The 24,307-nt window shown below is 40.3% G+C and overlaps 1 protein-coding gene across 1 annotated transcript in view; it reads right to left on the reverse strand.

The window, feature by feature from the left end:
- Window positions 1–23,458, reverse strand: part of PRTG (protogenin) — a 79,160-nt gene extending 55,702 nt beyond the window's left edge. The window contains 2 exon segments of the mRNA XM_030457290.1: window positions 22,358–22,660; window positions 23,383–23,458. Of these exon segments, the coding sequence (XP_030313150.1) occupies window positions 22,358–22,660; window positions 23,383–23,458 (379 nt within the window).
- Window positions 23,459–24,307: the final 849 nt, after the last annotated feature.

Below are 24,307 nucleotides of genomic sequence, written 5' to 3' on the forward strand. Positions count from 1 at the left end.
TTAAAAGGTTGACATACTGCAAAGAGCTAATTAGCTCTTTGATTAGAAATCCCATTTTTATAGTGTGAAAGACATGTAAGCACACAGAATGAGCCATGTTTGTCTATGAAATTTTACATTCCCTACAGACACAACTGATCCTTCATACTACGTGCTCCTCGCCTTTCAGTTCACAGAACAGTATTGGCAGGTTGTAAGCAAGGAGCAAATCTGAGGCATTAGTCTGCAAGGCCCTCTAAAAATCACATTTTGAGTTTTGGAGGGACGAGAAACTGCTCTGCACATAGGGGTAATTACCAAAAGGTTTCACTAATAAATACCAAGGAGATCCCAGATGAGATAATGATTGAGGATTTGGGCCATCTGCCCTTTTTGCTCTTCTCAATTCATTACCTCTGCTATGGACAAATCTTCTTCAGGGCCCTGATTGCTAAGCTAAAGCATGAGCTCTTTTGCAGAGGTTACTGCAGTTTCACCTCCAAGAAACTGCCAGTCAATTACATCCCGAAACAGTCTGCTCTGCTCAAACTTAGGGTCACCTTATTGCAAAAACATTCACTTCTAGCCTTACAAATACTTAGTTCTGTCACTAATACAAAAGAAAGAGAGGGAGTTGCAATAGAAGAAGGAAAGGAAAAAAAGGCAGAAACAATTGGCTGGTTTAATTTTCCCTTTCATCTCTCATGTTCTTGCCAACCTGCTGACAGATATCTAGAAGTGTAATTTTTAGGCAATTATTTCCAAACTCAGATGGAGTTCACTAGGAATTACTGTCCAATCTCTGATAAGGAGAAAATGAAATAAATCATTATCCTCATACATAAAAAGTACACCTTTAAAATACACTGCAAAACTATTTCTTATTGCATTAATATATTTGAACAGCAATGTCCAAGATTGCCTTCCCCACCAAAAACAAAAAAGAAAAAAAAAAAAAAAGATAGCATTTGCCCAGTACAACCTAGCCATTACTTTTGGGCACTGAAGAATACTATAACCTAAAGCCAATGAAATGGAGATGCAAAGAGGTCAACAGCCTGAGCACCCTTGAACAAAAGTTCCCTTGTAGATGTCAGCTTCAATCTCATTTGTTTCCTTTAACACTTTCAGGTCCCCCTGTTCCTTTCTATAAAGCTCCTAATTCAGTGGTTGGCAAATGATCACTTCAAAAAATCTTTGTACAGGAATAACCAAGTCTGAGTATGTCCACAGAGGATCACAAGGCTTTCCACCATTTGGATTGGGACTGGATTCTGTACAAGTGCTTCTGGTCACACACAGACATAAGCACAGTAAGACACCTTTCACCACCAGCTTCTCAAAGTTAAGACCAGTCTCAAGCTGTATATGTACAATTTTCTCTTCCTGAAAACTTTAGAAGTCAAATGGACTATGCTGGACTAGGTTTTTAGGGAAGTGTACTTTCTTTCCTACAGTATCCTCAGGAAGTAGGGAAGTATACAGTCTTCTCCACATACAGAGTGAAAACTATTGTGAAAGAGTTTCTAATATATCCTAGTAAAGCAAGCACAGAAAAGAGGGTTCAAAGAGATGCATGCTAAAGACATGCTAAAGGCAGTTGACAGGAAAGGAGAAGAAACTTGACAAGATAGGTAAAAATTCCACCCTCCCAGGAAGGACTGAAACCAGCCTTTTCCTTGTAAATCCCGACTTTCCCAAGCTCGTTTTAGTTTTCATTAAAAATCAAAACTAAGCTTTCTTCCATTCTTTCAAGAGCACTTTACTTTTTTTAGTGCAAGGTCTAGAGACAGAGTCTCAAAGGCACAGTATTATCTTTGGGTGCTCCAGAGAAAAAACAGCAGAAAAACAACCCCAGATGAGTCATGTGGTTTTGAAACAGCAGCCCTTTGGTAAAGCAGTTTTGGAAAAGCAATCCCTTCCTACACACATGGACACCACTGAAGGCAGGAGCAAGCCCTACCATTTCCATTTTTTTGTCTCTGAAGCTTCCAGTTCTATAAATGTTTGATTTCTAGGCACACGACACATCAAATGGCATGCCAGCCCCTCAACATTTAAACACGTGGCTGTCTGTCTAAGCTTTCCTTCTTTGGTAAAACTGTGAATTCAAAATTTTTATAAGCATCACAATACACAAGAAGTCTTTACAATATGGATCTGTTTTCTCAAGAATTAAACATTTTATCTCAGGACATATTATACTTCATAAAGATGCTCTTTCCTTTTGTTAAGTAGGCAGTACATGTTCACAGTAAATTTTGGAAAGTGTTAACTGTAGTGACAGAAAGAGTTGATAATTATCACATTTGCTGTATGTTTAGAAAGAAAAACTTCAAAATAGTTAAAGTGGATAATCACCTTTCAAAAAGTTCTCCTAATTGCAGAACCATGCATGCAAGAACAGAAAATTTGTATCAATTTGACAAGGTGACTATTAGATTCTACAGGTTCCTCCTCACTTCTTCAGACAACTGAACAGACACACGGCTTGTTATTCCTGGCATTCCCATACCTGGGACAATAATTGGGATTCTGGGAAGCATCAATGTGGTTGAGAAAATAACAGAAGGATCCCAAGTGACATAGAATGATCAACCCATGAGGACCTTATTTTACTGTTCATTCTCTGGCCTATCATATGCTCTTATAGCCACACCAAGATGACAGTCCAGGAGAACTGCAAAGCAGGGTATGCATCTAATTTCCCAATCTGTGAAGGAAGAAAGTAGAAGATAATACACCCAAGTCTTTCTATTTTACCTTGTCCAAAGCAGTTCATGATATTGTAACAACAGCACTTTCCACACCTTGCAGCTATGTGTGAATTACTGAAATAACCAAATATATTACCTTACTGCAACTCAACCATTTACTAAGTGGCTAAAAACACACTGCTGTCACCCATCCCAATGAAACCAGGCATACATATTGCCTCAGGAGTTACCAATAGCACTATTTTCAAGGAAATAATACGCTTCTATACATGCATCCCATTCTCCCTTCTCAGTCTACCTAGCAGGTAAAAGTGTGTGTCCATAGAAGTGCACAATAAATGTTAATGCATTTATCAAGGAATTCCCCTCTGCTCTTCTGCAGACAAATGTAGGAAATAGTACAGAAAAGGTACACAGTAAGCCACATTAAGCAGCTACAAAGCTGTTCTACTTGTGTGGCTGCATGCATTCAAGAGAAAGAATACATCACTTTCTCTCTTGCAAAGACCACTTTCCTTCAGCAGTTTGCCAAGTGATTGCTTTTTGGTATCTGTGCTTAGTCCTACAGATGCCTTTCTTTGGATTTGTTTCCATTCTGTGAAGAATTAGTTCTGCTTAACAGCCTAACTGCTGCGTGGGGAACCACCAGCACTTGTTTGTACTTTACAACTTGAAGGATCAGAACACAAGCAGAATTTCGCAACAAAAAACATAGCCCTTCACAACTATCCTAATTTGGGATCCAAAACAAAATAGGAATAGAAAATCAAAGATTTCCTGCTATGACTCTAAGATTTCTCAATGAACAATCCCAAAAAAGAACAATGAAAATGTAATAATCACTCAGTGCAACACAGAAAAGACAATTTCAGCACTGTGCAACAAGAGCCTCCAGCACTTTGAGTGCTAAAGCTGCCCCATTCTGGTCAATGAATTTCACTGCAGATGCCAGCTGAAGGGTAAGACCACTATTTATAAGTCATGTACCTTTAAAAATAAATAAATGCTATTCCTGGCTAAAATAAAACAAGACCCCAAGCAGAATGCAATACTGGCTGTTCACCTCACCCTGCCCAGCTCATCAATCAGAGGAAGCACTGCAGAGCACATCCCAGGACAGGAGTGGGGCCCCACACATTCCTTGGCCACGCCGCCCACCACTGCTCCTTCCTTCACATCTGGGGGGAGGCGGAGGAAGAGGTTTCATTTCATACAGTGGCAAACTGACACCACCCACATATGAATAAGGGTAAGTGATATGGTGGTGCTCTAAGTCTTCAGACTGTCAGAAATGCCATCCCTGAGCATCACGAGCACTCTCCATTTTCTGCTTACAGTGTTTCAATATCAGCATCCTAGGATGAAAGACAGTTTCACTGCAAAATGCTAAAGGAGAAGCACTGGGAATTTAAGCCCTTCAGCCTCCTCTCCAAGTGTCAACATTTCGGCGTTCCCATGGGGAAGGGAAAGGAGAGATGCCTCCACTCTCAAGGGCCAAACGCCTGCAGCTCATTTTCCTGTCACCAAATGCCCCCCTACTGCATTACACAGTCCAGAGATCTCTCCCTGTAACAGTCTTTCCACAGAGGTTGGTAACTCACAGCAAAATTCTGCATGTCTAACAATTTAAGAGCAGCATGAAGAAAAACTGAAAAACTTCACACACACACAGAAGAAAATAAAGTAACAAAAGGCACTGTCAGTATTGCTTATTTTTTTAAGCTACTTAAAACTTCTAATTAGAAGTTTATCTGAAAATTTCAGGAGATAGGGGAGGGGGAGGAAAGGGCAAGAGTTTAGAGCTCTTGTAATTTTCACACAAACCAAATCTATGGCTTCCAGATAAAAATCATATTGCCTTCAATGTCATAGAAATCCCTATATGTTTCCCCAGGTATATTACTCTCACTCCCTTATGTGTCTAAAAAATGTCCTACAAATTTATTCTGAACACACCATCAAAGTCTGCATATCAAAGGCAAACAGAAGAAACCAAAAATTTTTGTCTTTAGAGGAAGTCACCTTGCTATGTCTATAGATTGCATGGATGGAAGGCAACAGTTGGCTTTCCACTTTAACCAGCCATAGTGCAAGCAAAAAAACAGGTTTTACACCAAGTAGGTAATACCCCTGGTTAGTAGATTAGATACTGTAATACACACTAACAGCCCACAACACATTGACATTTTTCTTTGATTTTCAAAACTCATTATTTATCTTCAGTTCAAGGATGTGAATCAAAGCCACCAGGAAGGTACTGAGGGAAGCATTATCAGGAGCACAGAGATACTCTCCATCTTGGACATCATGGCTCAGCCTGAAAAATGCAAGCTCTGAGAAAGGGGAGTTCCTGGGAAATGCAACTGCAGACATAAAATAATACCACCAGGCCTCTGTGAAAGGTAGACCATTCAACAAGTGTAATTCTTATTCCAGATTTTTGATACATATGCAGAGGTGTAAAACAGAGAAGAGTTAAGCAAGGCTTGATTATCTCAGACTTCCTTCCACTCATGTGCTCTTAATATAGTTAAACCATACATTTATCTTAACAAATACAAAATTGTCACTTTTGCCTTAAAAAGAGGGAGAGTAAAGAACACAACAGGCCAAGCCTCCCTGTATTTTCTTCTAAATTATGCACTTGTACTGCCATCTGCAGAAGTGTAACACCTTGGCCTGAAGCCAATCGGAAATCCCTCATAATGTGTTCAATAAGCCAAATCAAAACAATACATAGCTTATGAGAGTGGGGTAAAGAAACTTGGTGGTCATATTTCATCTGGTGCTGCTCATCATGTTCATTCAAATAGAGGCAGAAGGTTAACTGGCAGGATCTGCTCTCTAATGCCTGTTATTTCCAGTGGAAGGAGCTAAGCAACAACATTCTTTCCTCAGTACTTCATGAAGGGGATCAGCAAATAAATTCTAATGTTAGGGGAAGAAAGCCCAGCTGAAGAGAAGGTGGACAGAAGACTGGCAACACGATAAAGAGGAAACCCACCCTCCCTAGTGTTTTGTTGGACACATTAATTATATAATTGAACACATGATTCAAGTTTCAGAATACATGGAAACACCTTCCTCTTGTTTTAAAGAAAGGGATTCTTAACCAGCAAAAAAATGAAGAGATAGCACTCTTCAGTATTTGGAAAATGTTGGGTTTGTACAACAAACTTTTGTTCATCACATGAAAATGAGGACTGGACAGAAAACACTAGGTACTACCCTGAGCTTTACAGCTGCCTGTGTTGTCTGTAGGGAAGTGATTTATTAGTTTGATCCTGTACAACTTTATCTCTTCTCAGTTTTCTCCACTTCTGAAGAGAGGTACCATACCAATCTTTTACTTACTCTAGGCTTTTCTGGATTGCTTAACACCATATATGAGGCAGTAGGAACATTAATATTCATATATCATACACACTAAAACTACGACTGATATTGCTAGAAATTAATATTCTTAATTCTCTGTCATATAAACTAATAAAAAAATCCATGGATTTATTGGCAAGAAAATGGGGGGGGGGGGGGAGGGAACAAATCACAAAAAGGAGGGGGGGAAACAAACAAACAAAAAAACCTAAAATAGCCCTATTGCACTGATGGAATTGAAACGATCTGTCCCTCTTCATGAGCACCACACTGTGCTGATAAACTAAATCTCTCTTTGATTGAAGGCTGAATTAAAACAGAGCAATGCAGGAACTCTTCTGACCCAAAAGTAATCCACTCAATCATATAATGCATCCCTTTCCTTTTAGTAAAATGAATAGCCCTCCATAGAACCATTTTCTTCCTTGACAAGTCCTTGACAGAAGAATGTGAATCTGGACAGTTAAATGAATCAATCACCAGCTGCTAGTCTAGGGCCAAGATGGTGAGCCCAGGGGCCTGCCAGAGTTCACTGACCACTGGTCAAAGCAGGACAAAGGCTTTGCCTCTATGAATAGCCTGCTTCTGGGATCCAAAGGTCACTTAGCTGCCTTGGAAACGGTCCCTTTTGGTTATTTAAAGTTCTCAGGCTATTCTGCCACAGATATTGTTTCAGGTGGTCACCATCTTTCCTCTTCACAAGTTTGTGAAAGAGCAGGCAACCATTATTTAGGTAAACACAGGACAATGGTGAACACGGCAACAACTAAATAGTGAAGAAAGGAACAATTAAAATAGTACCAACAATACTTTACATTTCCTCCTATTCCAGCTTCTAAGCATGCCTGTGAAAACCATCCTCAGAGAAAGAAGGTCCCAGGAACCAAAGGGCCAGATCCCCAACCAGGATCCAGGTGCTTACCCTGCACTGAAGGTGTGAAGTGTTGAACACTTCACTGCCTTTGAGGTTCTTTTGCATAAATGTGTCAGAAAAAAAAAAAAAAAAGAATCAAAACAATATTATCAGGGATTTTTCTCTAGTCGTGACTTCTAGACTGTATTTCCAGAAAGCTGCCCTAGGCCTCAAGACAAGACCTGTAGCCCACCAAATGGGTGGTATTCTAGGCTACATACTGGAATAAACTCTTGAGAAAAGAGACAGACCAGATGAAGAAGGAGGTGAAACCCATAGGTGCCAATTCCTCTGCAGCACTGGAGCCCTCAGTCCTCCCTGGCACCTACCTGATATCATGGACCACAACAAAGCTTTTCTCCCAGAAATCTCAATAAACCAATTTTCCCCTCATTCAGGTCAAAGAGAGTGAAGTTTGCTCTGGTAAAACCCAGTGTACAGTCGAGCACTCACCTAAGCTCTGTCCACACACAGGTTGTTGTCAAATGTATAAATTTAATGTGGGTTTTCTTAACACTGTGTTTAAATGGTTTCCTAAGTCAGATTACACTCTGATAGAATACTAGCAACAGGTTTATAAATGCTGCTGTGGACCCCTACAGTATCATCACTGGTCAGTAAACCTCTATGTAAAAAAAAAGAAGTATGTGTGTATATATATATATATATATGAGGATTATCATTATTAAGTGAAAGTTATTGGTAAATACATGCTTAGAATCTATCCCATGTTTTGGTTGAATAAAAAAGTTCAGATGAACTTTTTAAACTCATCTCAGAAGTTGTTACAGTGTCTCTGTTCCAAGTCTTTTTCCTGAAACCTTGCCTATATATAAAGCTCTAATACTTTCAAGCATATTTATTTCACTTCTTGTGAAATGAAATACATCGTTTTATAAATGGAACTAACCCCTAAACTTTCCCACTAACACATCATTCAGAATATCTACCTCATACATGTGTTTATACACACACACAAAAGACAAAAAAATTTCCAAATGCAAATTCTCAGATGTTAGGAAACTGAAGAAATTAAGTTGCTTATGTAACTGATTTACTCTGTTTATATACATGCTTTAGGAAACAATCCAACCGCACAATCACACTTCCCTCACTATTCACAGCACCAAATGAATGGTGCTCACATAATGAGCATCTATTCAATATTTTGTTTTCTCTGTTCAGTGTGTGGCCTCATGCCTTATTTATTACACTCTATTAAGCAGTGCACTGAAGACAGAGTTATTAACTTCCCTATGGCCTTTTCTGCAGGGCTCTGCTCTACAGTTCTTAACAAATGTAAATGCATCTACTCTCACAGTGCCTCAGGATGACATTCTGTTAAATAATTATTTTAATTTTACAGTTGGGACAAGCATTTGGATGGTGGCCCAAAATATTCACCAACTTAGGTGTCCAAGACAAGATACTGACCCCTCACGGCACTCCATGTGTTATCACCACAGCTCCAATTAATCAAGCCTTGGATCAAACACCAAGACAGTAAGAAATATGAAATCACAGACTTCCCATAAAAAGTAGGACCATGCTGACTTGTGCCACATATTGTAGAAGCTTCTTGCTGACGCAGTGATCCAATTTAAATCCTTCAAAGCTTCCAAATGGGAGGTTATTCTTTGTCCGAAATTCTCAAGGGAAATGCAGGACTCCTGAATCCACATTTCATGTCCTCAAAGATCAGCTGTTCTGATGGGCACACATTCTTGAGTCAGTCTTCGCCAGACCCTCAGTCCTGTCCCTTTCCCAACCTGTGCCCATGGCAATCTCCAAATCAAGCCAGCTCCAGTTCTCATTCCACAAGCTTTTCCTTAGTACGGAGCTACTTCCCACCAATGTGTTTTCTTCCCCTCCCTGACCTCTAGACACATGAGACCCCTCACACCTCCACCTCACCCACTTCCCCTCCCAAACTTCCTCTCCAGGTAATTAGAGCATTGTTTTCACTCACTTCAGCTTTCGATGCCAGCTGGTTTCTCCAGGCAGTGTTAGATCACACTTTAGCTCCTCATTAATTCAGAACAGGAAAAAAAGGCAAGTCCACAGCTGCCTGGGACTGCTTAGAGGGAAAGCCCAGCTCAATGTTCACAAGCAACATCCTCAGCAAAAACAGCATCGTGAGTGTCTCTAGTCAGTCAAGCTGAGAAAGTCTATGCTGAACATGTGCTCAAAAAAAAAAAACAAAAACAAAAAAAAAAAAAAAAAAAAAAAACAAAAAACAAAACACATTGAGTTTTCCTCAAAACTTACAGAACAGGCAAGTTTGCAAATGTATTCATAGCAACAGCAAATGCTTCTAGCAGACAGAAAGACCACCTCCCCAACAAATTCCCCAACTAGGCATTCCCATGCTATCCTAGTAAAAAATAAAACCAGAGAAAAAGCAGCTTCATCTTAAGATTTGTTCTAGGTACCAAGACAAACAGTCCTGCAGAAGTAAACTGTATTTAAAAATAAAGATAGAAAATAAAAGCAAAGACATGGATGCTAACATGACAAATTTCTATCCAAAAGGTTAACATGTCAGAAGCTTAGGAGCTACAGTCCTGCAATATAAACATTTGGTAAATTTAACAGCAGAGTGTCACCAGCCCCTTTAGAACAAGACCATCATTTGCACAAAACAACAGAGCAGAAGAAAAGGAAACCACTTGGGTATTTTTTGCAAGCATCATGATTAAAAACATCAACAGGCTTCATCTCTAGCATGTGAAAAAGTTTGGCTGCAAATTCTCTTTCTTAGGGTAGGTGATGAAAAGACTTTTTTTGTCTTCTCAGAAAATCATGGAGTTATTTTTCCCATTGATACAACTTCAGGCTCTGCTGCTCTTTCAGAAACAGCCCTGCTTCAGGACTACAGTGAGGCCCGAGAACAATTCAAGCTCATCCCCTTACCTAGCACAAAACTTGAGTTTTAAATCAAAATAACACCTTCACACTGTTGTTTGTTGAGAGGGCCAGAGCTAGCTAATCTACCAGTTAGTAGCTGCTAAAAAGTGAAGACAAACTCTTCCAGATGATCCCAAATCCCCACTACTCTTGCCTACTTATCTCCAGACAGCTCTAGCACAGAAAGCCTGTTCAATTCATTACCTCTAACCACATTAGTTAGATAACTATTTATCTAAAAAAAAAAGTTTTGTTTTGTTTTTTTTTTGCCAGGCTACCAAAGACATGAGCACCACAGACTACACAGGGGATATGGCATTAACTGCATTCTATTCATCCAGTTCTTCATTTCCAACATTTCAGAACTAGCTTCAGTCACTTGTTTTTTAAAACATGACTGTTCTTTCTCTTTTTGGCAAATTAGAGGATGAATTAAACTTCTTTAAATTCCACTGCAGTTTCTTTTTAAATAACTTTATGTTTATATCATCAGTGGATTTCATATCCAGTACACACCAAAATCCCACAGGCTACTAGTAATGATGTCATTTAAGAAAACGTCAACATTTTTAACATTTGTCTAAACACAAAGCACAGATTTGGAATGTTCCTCATTCTCTCAGTAGGATGTACTTCCAGTTTCACCACTGGTGCACACAGTGTAAAATACCTTTGACACAGCTCTAGAAGGAAAGAAATACTGCTTCTAAATTGAAGTGTAATAAAATGCTTTGTGAGAAATGTTTATTATATTCTTTAAATTGACAGTTTTCAATACAATCTCTGACCATTAAAGAGCCTATCATACTACCATGTATCTCATAATACTTATTAGCAAATTAGGTATGTTGTCTTTTGTGCAGAGAAATAGTTTCCTCTAGTTATTTTATGACATATAGTATAGGGTGTTTTTTTAGTGTGAATATTTTTATTATTTTTGTTTATTTATCTTAAATAAATTAATGAAAAAACAGTAATTATATTAGAAGGGAGGGGGGAATAAAGCACTTTGTGGATTTCAGAGATTCACCATCTAAAACCTTTTATTCTTCCACAGTGAAGGAAAGTTATGACCTTTGACATGTGGCCATGGTACCAAAGAAACTGCTCATAAATGTGTGTCAGTAAAGAAGCAGAAATCAATAAATTCATTTAATCCAGTGAACTATTATGTAGTGAGACACAATATATTTTAAAGAGCCAACTGTTCTACTATTCCTCTTGAAAGACAAAAATTCTATGTAATGGATTTTTGGATATTCAAATTTTTGAAGAGTTTCACAACCTGAACACTAGCTTTGACCCACTAGTAAGTATTTGTCAGTTGTGCCACAATTTGCTAGTACATTCATTCCTGCTTGAAAAATCTGATACAGTTGGACTCAGGTAGCACAACAGAAACACAAGCAGGTGGGAAAATATCCTATGGAGAGCCTCTATGATTATTAGAAATAGCTATCCATAGGAACCAAACACAGGCAGGTGTTAAAAGTGCATATTTTTTTTCCACACTGGGTGCTCAAAAGCAGAAGACATGAGATATTTCTCATCATTCCAAACATAGTAGTTTTAAAAGACCAAAAGAAGAATTGCTCTACAATGTATATTTAAAAGGCTTTCAACAAAGCTTTGGTCATCTACCATATGTTTTATGAAAATCAGCAATAAGCAACATCAGGTAAAGATGATCATTAAATACAAGTACTAAATGCATGTGCTTGGACTGTCACAAAACTCCCACTAATGCAACCAAGAATTTCAAAGTTTCTCTCTTGTAAGATATATCAGTGCTTACCTCTCCTACTGTGTAGTACATCTAAGAATTTCAAACACTAGGAAATGTAATTATTACTAGAAATAAAATTCAGAGCCTTAAAAGGAAAAAGAAAGAAAAATAAAATTACTAGTTGAAATAAAAAAAAAAGTCTACTGATGAGAAACAAAAAGAAAACAAAAAAACGTACCAATTATGTCTCCACTTCTTAAATAAAGAAATACTAATTCTAAGAGCACAGGCTAATGCATCTGAATACAAACTCAGATGTACTTGTTCCATGAGCCACTGTGAACAGAGCACTGTGGATTTTTACTATGATCATTTTTACAATAGTTTGGTCACGTGATAAAATTGATCTGCCTTGCTGGCACAGACTGACTGAACTAATATAGCAGTATCCACTTTCAACCTCTATTGAAGATCAATGATAAATCTGCTCACAAACTACAGGCCACAGGGTTCCTTGCATAAATAAGCATTACAAGCAAGATAAAAAAAGAGCTAGTCACATGCTCACTTAGACTTTTGGGAAGGGAGTGGGGAAAGGTAGTTCCACCCGTGTGACCTGGGACATGCTATGTACAAAGTTTGTCTCTTCTCAGGCAAAACAAGGGACTCGTGCCAGAACTCCCAGGGAATATTTCCAGTTAACATCTATTTGCCAGATGTCACAGACAAGTTTAATGAACAAATGATAAATATCTGTCAATGGCTTCATAAAGTCAATGAATTCTCATTACTAAGAACATACATAATGCACAGCTCTGCCTCAGGCACATGTTACAGTTATTAGAGGTTTACTAGAGATCTTGATGTGCACCGTGAAATGGTTATTTAACAATTTACACTAGTTGATTTGCTGGTTAATTAAACCATTATTTATATGTAAAAGATTGTAAAAGCAAAAAATTATTTAAAACTCTTCTGCATGTTCAATGACCTTAAGATTATTTTCAAAGTTTCTTTGAAGAGATAATGGCTTATTTGATAACTTGCAATTTTAACAAGTTGTAAAACAAACAAACAAATAAACAATACTGTCTAACACTAAACTAGTTTTATTACACACTATCATGTCTATCAAAACAGCTTTTTCCTTAATCATAATCAGTATCTGATTTTGAAATGACAGCCAGACCACTGCCACAAGGCAGTACACTTCTGTTGAATCATTTTTACCTCACCTAAACTTGGGGTCAAAACTGACCTCAGAGTATCTTATGACATTTCCCTCCTCTGCCACAGCTGTGAAAATAACCTCCACTAGCAAACAGTACCTCTTTCCAGTCATCAGACAGGAGTAAGAGAGGCGTGGTCACCAGAAGCATTTTTGCAAATCCAAAACAATTATATAGCATATATGTGACCGTTTATAAAAAGAAGAAAAAAAAAAAAAAACCAAAAAACCCCAAGTGACCACATGGCAGGAATACAAGACTGCACCTGACATGAGGAAGAGTGGGAACATGGATGAGGAAGCTGAGTATTAGAACAGATCAGAAAATAAATTAAATGCTTTTCTATCTGATACTTTTTCCTCTCCATTTCAAGGTGTACAGGAAGTGTGTGTCTCCCAGTACAGCTCAAAAGAACTGACAATCCCAGTTAGTAAACAGGCTGATGGATGACTTCCATGATTGTAGTGGGAGAAGGCTGACCATTGCTATTCCCCATGAGATACACAGACTGCAAAGGCTGAGGAAATATAGAACAGCAAGTTATTTTTCTAATCCTATTTTATGTTGTTTTGTCTTTAGTCTAATGGCTCTAAGAAGAAAAAAAATAATAATAATTCAAAACTCTCCTGAGTGAATGGTTCAGAAAGATGCTTAATGTAATGCAAGATTTTATAAACGAGTTGTGTATCTATTAAGGTGTCCAAAGATAAGCTAGTATGCATGTGGTAAATTTACATTGATTAACTAAAACAACATGTTTTCTAATCTACTTTTTATAAATCTACTTTTAGAATTCTATCAATTTGCCAACGATACCATTAAGATATGAATATTTATACCATATGTGAATGTTTTACATAAGAAATTCTGATCCACTGAAACGAGAACAATATAATCAATCAATGTGAACAGAATTACTATCTGAAGATGCTAAAAAACAAATCTGAAGATACAGTGCTGCTTCTCTTCCCAGAATCCCCCTTCAGTTTGCAACTTTCTTGCATAACTATATACAAGATACACAAAGCTGTCGAGTCTTAGACTAACTGCACCCTTGCTATGTATTAGAAGAAGCCAGCACATAGGAATTTTCCTTCCTAGGATTCTATAAGTGGGAAAGGATATCAAAGATTCTCTTTGCATTTAAATTCATACCTTTCATAACAGATTTCTGTCATAATTCAGAAACAACAACAATCTTATTCCTTGCAGTGCAGGAGAATTTTACCAAGGCTCTTATGGCAGGCGCCACTTTTAAAGCTCAGTACCATTGAAAAAAATGGTACAATAGAAGTCAAAGTGTAACTGTAAAGTCTTGAGAGGGAGAAGTGTTAATTTTTGTATTTGTAGCAGTATCAGCTGCTGTTTTGCTTTTTTTTAATGCTGAGCAGATGGTCAAGCTGTATTTTCTCCTGTAGCAATGTCCCTTAAAAATGGCCAGTGAGAGAATAGTTTAGCTATCTAAAGTCAGGACTTCAAAATTTGCAGATTAATAAGATTTTTTGCATATTTTTGTAAAAGAGAAGCCTTGCTCTTGGATTTTCATTTTTCCAGTGTCTCCTTGGTTTATATTATACAAGATAACATTATATGACCTGCATGACCTGGATGTTTCCTGTACACTCATTAGTTTGAGATAATGCCCAGATTTAGTGACAGAAGAAATAGCCCAAGTGAAAATATTAAAGTTGCATTTCTTTATTTTAATTTAAAAAATAGCTTATAATCATAGAGATGTAGAATGTGAGTAGGACACAGTAGACATTATGGGCAGGTTTCTAGAAGGAGCTGGTTCAGAGTGCATCACATGTTCTGTGAGTCTCATACCCTGCAGGAAACTCTAATGAGGTTTCTACCTGTTTTCTAATTTTATAGCAAAGGTTATTGTCTGTTATCAATTTTACTAGAACTTTACAATCAGTGTATTTCCATATATTTCATATTCCTTTCCTCAAAACTTTGCCTACATGCAGAAATAACTTTGTAAGATCATTTTAAAAACAATTTACAGGAGTGTATATTCTTACTACTTACTTACTGTTAGAAAAAGAAGTAAGTTTATAGAAGTATTAAACCAACTACCATAGTTACAGAAGATTAAATAACTGCACTCCTTGATGACTTCTCCCACATCAGTAGTTAAGTGTCCAGTAACTCCTCCAGAAATGGTGAAGTAGTACCTTGGTACATTGCAACTCTGGCCTTAAATTAATGATTAAGTTCCGATAACGGCTTTGGATATAAAGCTTGTTATCAGCATTCCTATGTCTCCTACATGTTTATTTTCAGTATTTCATTTTTCGTGTAACATTCTACTGCTCTGACACCCAGTATAAGGAAAGTTACTCACTGAATACTATCACTGTTGTTAGGATGAAGGGATCAGGCTAGAAGCAGACACAACTTCCTCAAGCTTAACTAATGAAAGCTTACAGCTTTCCCCTTAGCCAAACTCAGGAATACCCTTACCACAGCAGGAGTTTTAAAAGCTGTTTAGATAACAGTAACACAGAAAGACTTGGTAGCCCTGAAATTTTTACCCCATAAAATATAACTATTGAACATTGTCATTTTAGGGTTATGACAATAAGAATCTAAGTTAATTTCATGAGCATACTGCAGACTTATGTGCATCTGGGAGTGGAGGGGGGAGTGATACCTAGATCCCATTCCCCTAAGCTGCAGATGCACTGATGTGCAAAGAACTCCTACCAGAAGCCAAACAGAGATGGGCAGTTAAGAAACAAGTACTTTGGAACAGGGCCTCAACGTAACAACTGTATTACCCAGATGCCACACAGTTTGCCTTCATGAGTGCTCATGTTGTTAAAAGATAAAAAACCCATCCAGTCACCTAAGGAAATCAAATTCCAATTTACTGGGAAAAAACAAAAACAAACCAACAACAAAAAACCCCCAAACCAACTCAAACTAAAGAGTAATTCTGGCAAGAGCTATGAAACAAAGTAAAAGCAGTGAACTGTCTAGTGCTGCTCACTAACATTTTCCTCTAGTATATTAGGAAAGCAATCTCTCTCCAAAACTTTTCCATACAGAAAAAGCATCATAGCACAGGAGATTACAATAACTTCATGGAGTCACAGACAAACCCTCCACACTTAGGTGGTTTCATAACCATTTCCCTCCTCCCTCTGCCGTTTATCTCCATCTATTAAAAAAGGAAAAATTTCATCCATTAAAACAGATTTAAAAAAAAAATTCCTCTCTTCATACAAGTTTTGGAAGGCAGCCAGATGGTTTTCTGACTCCCAACACAGATAATCTAATTCTATCTTTTTTTCTCTTTTAACTCAATTGCTAAGACAATCAACTGTAAAATGTAGATGCTGCTTACAATGCTGTTTAAATGCTACAGAGGTTGACCCTAGTAACTAATGTTGACCATTCAACCCATACTTACTCAACAAAATGTGGAGACTTGACATTGTTGATTACTTTTTCACTTAGGTGGTGATTACCAGTTATAAAGACTGGAAGTAATCAATCCCAATTTAACAGCTGGGCCTATTGATGAAACAAAACAAAATAAAAACAATGCAAAACTAACTAAAATATTGTGTCTGTGATTCTGTGGAAGAACACAGTCCTGAGGAAAAGAAACAAAAACTAAGTACAAATTTTCCCAGCAATAGAAATTCCCATATTTTTGTAGGAAAATGCTTAGTAACTTTTAAATTCTTCCTCTTCTCTTTTGTCATTGTCTTAAATTGTTCTGCACACCATCAATAGCCACAGCTGTTAAATTGTGAAGACGTGACAACAGGTCTATAAGCAAACAACTGCTCAGAGTGAGATCCTTTTCTTTAGGATAATCAGAGCTGGCTGACAAAAGGGGGCCTTGCTGAATGCCCTTTCAACAATTTCTACACCAAGAAATGCAGAGGGAGAGGGAGCTGGAAGAAAGAGAAGGGAGGGGTGGGGGGGCACCACACTGCAAGAACAGAACAGCATCCTTTGCTGCCACACACTGCTTTGCAAGTAGAAATCTCAATAGTTGAGAGCACATACCACACACAGAACTTAACACCAGGTAAGAACTGAGCATCTCTGAACAGCTTCTTGTATGGTACCATGTTTTCCTTCAACATGTCCCATGGAGGTGAAGGTTTCATTTGCTACAAAGTACATTGTCAATAAGTCTGAGCATTCCTTTAAAAAAGAAGCTGGTCAAAACTTTATATGTTATAAAGTTACGGTGGTAAAAACTAGTAAAGACCTTAACAGCTTTGGCCTTACTACACAGCGAGAAAAGGGCATAAAATGTGGTAATTCGGCATTATGCTTGACACAAATTTGAAACGGAGGTGTTGAGGAAACCCACAAAAAGCTCACTTCTCTACTGACATGGTAGCAAAAACAGAAACTGTTCATGAGCACCAAGTAAAGTTTCATACACTTTTTGTCCTGGCAATAGTAAAGAAGCCCATTGTTTAGTCTGTGGAAGAGTTGTTTTAAGTGTAGGCCAGTCATTTCCAAAAATACAAAGAACACCCTAGTGCCAAAAAAGTATCAAAAAAGTAACTAGTAGTTGTGTTTTAAACGGATATTACAGTTTCTTCTTTAAAGGTATTGTATCAGCTCAGGTCAAAAGATGTCTGTGGGAGTTTTAAAGGAAAATTCTGCAAGTTAGTAAGTACCCACAAATTTTCATATTTCTTCAATGTGTTTTAGTTAAAGAGCAAAAATCTTATGGCTTTTCTTCACCATTACCAACTGACACTTCCAACTGAGACATTAATCGTTCCCCCCCTTCCTTAAGTACTTGAATTTAAACGCACTAAGGATAACCCATGTGCACCCTCAGCATAGGAATGGATCTCTCAGAACATTCAAATCAACTAATCAAAGCAATAGCAACAGGGCAGCACTTGTAAAATACCAAGCTTCAGGCTGTCTGTAACCACACCAGTTCTATAGCATTGAGACTTTGCTATGTCTTTTGATACAAGACCATTGTCCACAACAACCATTTCACTTCCACCTCAACCAAGAACCCCATCTGCCCCATAACCCCAGTCTGCCATTTCAAAATTTGTTCCTCTCTCCACTACTATTTAAAGTAATTAAGCGTACCTTTGATCTCTATATACATTTGGAATATACCTGAAATGACAGAATCCATACAAGATGAAAACTGCATTGCTGTACCACAGCTATTAATCCCTTCACTTAAGGCAAGGCACTGAATTTTATTTTTTAAAAAATCAGTAGGAGAAGGGCAAACTTTTTGCCTACACACATGTTCCATAATACCATATTTTGATGAACACTTATTTTTGTAACAGCCTAAATTTCAGTAGCCTTCCTCTGAGCTCACTAAGCCTTCCCACCTCCACATCATTCCTCTCAGGTACACCAGTGTAATCAATGTGTGTGGCTCCAGGACAAACAGCCTCAGGAAACTAATTTGTGTTAAACACCTTCTTTTGTTTTAATTCTATTATTTTAAGCCAGATTGGTTCCCTCTTCCCTTAGCCACACATGCTGCTGTGCCCACACAATGTGAAGTGGGAACAAACAGTTGGAACTGCCAAGAAAACACATTTGTCACAGTACAGAATAAAGGCCAGCTGGATGCACTTTTAGGTACAAATATATGAAAGCAGAGCAGAACAACTTATTAGAATATTAAAACATAAATATTGCCAACTGTTGGTACAACAGTGGGACCAGAAATCACATCACTGCCACAGCAAGGGAGCAGTATTACAAATTCTCCACAAAGTATAATGTCTAAAAGGCCCAGAATTTCACCAACTGCAGTGGAGCCTGCACACAGCTTCCCTCCAGGAGCGTGGTTTAAGAAGCCTGCTTGCATAACCTTTCACTCTTGTGATATGTAGAAACCCATATACAAGAACTTGCTTTATGTTTCCTGTAATTCACAAACATGAAAATAAATTCAGCCAAGTTACAAGAGGAGAAAGGGTTACCTAGGAACACTCACACCCAGCTGTTTATGTCCCATCCAACCATCTTAAGACTTCAATTTCCACTTTTCATGAAAAGGAAATAAACATTGAGCATCCTATCCAATCACTGCCTAAAACCCATGTTACTAGCTTCAGAACATGATCCATCTTCTCCATTTTTTCATAACACTATCTTACTTGAAGGCTAGCTTTATTTACAGACAGTGGTTAAACAGTTTAAACTGCGGTAAAACAGTTGGAATTTAAAAATGCAGGATACAAAAATAAATCTCAGCTTGTTTATTTTTGGCTGATTCAAAGTTGTACCAAAAGTACTTAGACTTTCTCCACAGTCTACATCCCTTCCATATTCTACAAGACCTTTCTTCATAGCAGTGGCAGCAGTAAGTTGAATTTTGAGTAAGTCATAATCTTCACATTTTATCTCTGCATGTTGCCCCAAAAAGAACCACATAGTAACCTCCTCCTCTCTCCCCTGCACACCAATGACCCTGATTTGGAAGTGACTATATGCATGTACTGAAACTAATATTAATTTTCATATAAGCAATACCTCAGCCCCACCGTTTCCTGTAAAAAACTAGGGAGATCTCACCTAAAAAAAAAGCCCTAAATTAGTCAAATTCTTTTGTGCATGGATGAACAACAGGAAAGCAGAGCCTTGGGGCCTCTGGGGAGGAACCCTGTCCCTGCAGACCTACTCTGATGTGCTGGGGAGATAAGGCTCCATAGTGACACTTAAGGAAAGGCCTGCTCACATTTGAATTTCTGCATTCCTCAAGAACAATTCGTGGCAATCACTAACTTTGCAGAGGAGCTACATGAAAGCTTTGGCCAATGAATGAGGGTCATCTGCTCTTTATCACAAGGGTAAACCTCATCCTGGCCAGTTTCTAACCTTTTAACCCTGTGAATTCTTAATTTGCACATGAATAATGGAATTCTTGCCAAGAGTGCAACCTTCAGCTTCCAGTTCCTAACTTTAGAAACCAAGACCTGATCTTCTTGTGTGTTCAAATCTTAAACTCCTGAACAGATTAAAGTTTTTTGATTTCCAAATGCAACACTAAACATTACAATTCTGAGGCAAAAGATAAGCTTACTGGCAAAAGCTCTGACCAGGCAAAGTAAAAGAACATCCTCACACCCTGCTGCTACCAGAGACTGAAGAGAACATTTGCTTTCTTTTTCCCAAAGAAAGAATGCCCATTTAATGCCTATTCTCCACCTGTTTAATATGTATAGTTCCTTCTGTGCCTGACCACAAGGTAATTTGCAGCCAACTACTGCTTCTAAACAAAAATTATAAGCCTACAAAATCCCCCCAAGTCTTTATTTTATTTCACTTAAAACACCAGCAAAGTTCTCTCAACTCACGATAGAAAGTAGAAACACTAAAAACGGGATATAAAAGTAATTTGACACATTTTATGGGCTGCAAAATATAATATTACAAATTACTGCCTTATTTCACAGCTTTCTTGTAAAGATGACATTCTGAAACTGGTCAGATTGGAATATGACTAAAAAGTGGAGACTGCATCATAGGATAACCACATGTTTGGTCACTAGTTAACCACTTAATCACTAAGTCAACAACACCTACTGTGATTATTATGGGCCCACTATCTCTTCCAGTTTTCTCCAACAGCAATAGGAAACCTTTCAAGTATTCAAAGAAGAAAAAGAAACCTTTTGTCACAGTCTTAGATGGCAGGGAAGAGGAAGAAAAAAAGAGGCTGCAAAACAAGAGTCTCACTACACAGAATGCAATATACTGGTTCACAATTCTTCCTTGGTGAAAGTCTTTCATTATTCAAAAACCATAACAAAATTTATTCCTGGTGGAATAACGTGCATGCAAGAAACAAGCATTTATAAAAATTCAATACCATCTGAATAAAACCAGATACTACAAGTATGGATTGCTATGCTGTACTACTACAGCACTCTGTACCGTCCCTCCTGTTGTATCTCAGATGGCCCTGAATTTTCCACAGTATTACACATAGAATCCATCAGCCACTGCTTTGCTTTATGCTCCTTAATAACAACAACTGCTGACACTCCGAAACCTGATTATGTGAATTTAAATGTCAACAATATTAATACTTCATTTTCCATCATCTTATAAAAAGTATTAAAAACCTGCTTGGTCGATTAATCCTGTTTGTGAGTAAGATGCCACAATACAAAGTAAGAAGTAGACAGGTTTTGAAGTTGAGAGTTCACATATCAACTTCTTGCAGCACGTGGGAAACTCAGTGTTTACTTGAAGCCACCTGCTTCCAGGCTGGTTTTCAATTGCCCAACACTGGCTCACTGAACAAGGTATTTCACACCTTCCTGGGGTATGTTATGCATAGTTTTTATAATAAATTTGGAAGCAAACAGAAAAAAAAAATTTTTACATTCAGATGTTTTTTTAATGTAAGCTATTGGACCAACTAGTTCCAGACTGAATTTGTTAAAACTTGCAATTTACGACTAACATCAAGCTTCCATAGAGGTATCAGCACCAGAGTTCTCTGTATCTTGCTACCATGAACAGCATTGAAGAAATCAAAGGAAGCTTTTTCCTGTTAGATTAAATTCACTAGTTAAGTCCTATTATGGAGAGAACATGAAAAGTCCACATTAACAGTGTAGTCTATGCGTTAAACTTTCTTTGAAATGACTCCATGTTCTTTTGGAAGGAAAAAAAATGGTGATGTAGAAGCCAAAGCACTGCACTGGCATGGAAAAGGACATAGCACTTGGTTCCTAACACACATCTCTTGTTCAGTCTGTTTAAAGATGCAAGGAATATGGAGTACAACACACATCCAGGATCAGGCTGTTAAAGCCATAAAGGCACTTACACACAACTGCTTCCTTCACTATTCATCCCATAGCAGGGTGTCACCCTAGAAACGTCTTTTACTTCCTAGCAGAACAACCACGTAGCAGGCCTCAGTTTCAGAGGACCCTGCAGCAATTCCAAAAGAGACAGCAGCTGCATCTGCTTTGCTGAACACACGTGTCAAAAAAGCAAGGGCTTGGTAATTTAACCCTCATGGTTGCCCAGAAAACCTTTTCCCTCTCAAGGATAGCCATCTATCATTGCTCTGCCCTGCCCCAAGATGATGCAACACACCATCAAGATATTGAACGGGGAATCATGCTTTCTAAATCAGATTTGAAGATAACTCTTGCAAGGTTGCCTGAACAGCAGTTGAGAAACAAGACCCAGAACTTTTGTGGCAGGTTGCTTGCAAGGCTCTGCATGACCACCTGCTCTGCAGACCAGCAACTTGCACGAGGCAACCGAACAAGGCACCACTGGCCAAGTCGTCTCAGCTCCTGCCACAGGAGGAAAGGACTTGAAAAAGGGACATCGCAAGTTCTCCTCATAGTTTTCACACATTTAAAAAGAAACAAATCTTCTGCAGAATTGACTTGCTCTTTACTTGTATAATTTGACTTTTCAGGTACACAGTCAAAACAGATTGTTGTGTATTGTTCAGGGAATTGTCACTAACTCAGTAGCAGGTTAATGAACAAGTGCTGGAACTTACTTGCTAGTGTGAGGTGGCTTTTTTGACTGAGAATGGCCCCGTATTTGTTCAGAGCTAAACACTGGTAAAATCCTTCATCAGACAGCTCTCCTTTCTTTCCTTCCACCTCACTGATATATAACGAGCCGTTAGATAAAGTGTAGATCCGTTCATTTTCAGGTACTTTTCCTCCATTTTTCAGCCACGTAATAGTTATTGGAGCTTCACCACGGGCCTGGCAGTCTAAAACCACCGGATCCTTCCTTGAGACAGTAACGTCCTGAGGCTCCTTCACAAAAAAGAGTTCACTAAAGCACCACAGTCCTAATAGAGGGAAACAAAAGATTTTGCCTGTGAGTACAGACGTGCAAGTTACTTAGCACACTTGTTTCCAAACGCATTACGCGAAGGAGCTCGAGAAGCAGGACCTGAAGCCCCGCGCAAAGCCATCGCCCGTGGCGGGGGCCGAGGCAGCACCGCTCCCGCCGCTGGAGCTGCCACACAGGTGCGGCCGGGGCAGCACCGCCCAGGGGAGCGGGGGCGCCCGAACCGCTCGATAATTTTACGAGCCTGCCAAAGGAGCCGGAGCGGGGAGAGTCGTTAAAGGCTAATTTTACAAGGAATCGTTAGCGAGAGCCCCTGGCCTGCCAACGGAGCAGCGGCGAAGCACCGAGCCCCCCTCAGGGCCCGCCTGTCCCCGCGCCCGCCCCTCACAGCCCGCACGCCCCGGCTCGCGGGGGCGCGTGGCTGCCTAACGGCCGCTCGCCGCCTCACGTGCCGGCCGGCGGTTACCCGCCGCACGCGGGGGAGCGCGGCCCCGCGACCCTCTGGCGCCCCCTGCCGGTGGGGCGAGTGCCCGGCAGCCCCTCCGCGCCCCCCCCCCCCCAGCCCCGTCGCGGCGCGAACAAAGCCCCGGGGCCGGTCGCCGGGTCCCGCTCCCGGGTCCCGCTCCCACCGATGCCGGATAAATAAAACCACGTGCGGCGGAGCGGGGTTGGGGCGCGGACGCACAATGGGCGCTTGGGGCGCGGGGCGGACAGACTCACCTGGCAGCGGGAAGAGCAGCGCCCGCAGCAGCGCCCGTCGGCGGAGCGGCGCCATTCAGCGGGAGGCGGCTGGCATGCCCCGCCGGCCGCCGCCAGAGAGACCGGTCAGCGGGCGAGGGGAGGAGACAGAGGACGGACGGAGCGGCCCCAGCGCGCCCGTCCCGGCCCTACTCTCCGCATCTCGTCTCCATTGGCCTTTGGGGAGGAGAGGGGCGAGGGGCAGGGCCGGGCGGGGGGCGGAGGGCGGGACGCCGCTGGACGGGGCGGGCCGCCGCGGCGGACAATACCCCAGGCGGCGGGGGGGGAGCGGCTGCAGGACCCAGGCCCTGCACACGAGGGGCGAAGGGCTACGGCGCCATACCGGCCAGTCACGGCCGGGGGGCTAGGCCCGACCCCAGCCCCGGAGACACCACCTATCCCGGATGACGGCGTCTCGGACAGCGCCGGGGTCGTCGAAGGCTCAGGGGGCTCTGCCGGGTCCCGTTTTTGGCGGGCAGGGTCAGAGGCTGCCGGCCATGCCTTCACCCGGGGCCTGGGTGCTCGTGGACAGCACAGAGCGCAGCGCCCTCCCCACTGCCACGGCAAACATCTGCCAAACGTGCACTTACTCCTCCGGACCCGTCTTTACCAAGGGTCACCGGTGCCAAAGCTGCCGGTGGGCATCCAGCCGGGGGAGGTGCTCAGCCTTGGGCCCCATGCGGCAGACCCTGCTGTGCCTGGAGCAGCGATTTCCAGGTTCGGCAGAACCCCCGTGCCCTGGTGAAAGTGTCTGTCTCACGCATGCAGACCAAGTTTGGAACGCAAGGTTGGGAACTGATCAGCAATGGAGTGACATTTTGGTCAGTGGTTCTCGCTGACCCCTTCATACAGCACCGATAAAACCACATCCAGGTGGCCGTGGGGAGCAGTGCTCTGCTGCCAAGGA

Source organism: Calypte anna, chromosome 10, assembly GCF_003957555.1.
Source record: "Calypte anna isolate BGI_N300 chromosome 10, bCalAnn1_v1.p, whole genome shotgun sequence".
NCBI lineage: Eukaryota > Metazoa > Chordata > Aves > Apodiformes > Trochilidae > Calypte > Calypte anna.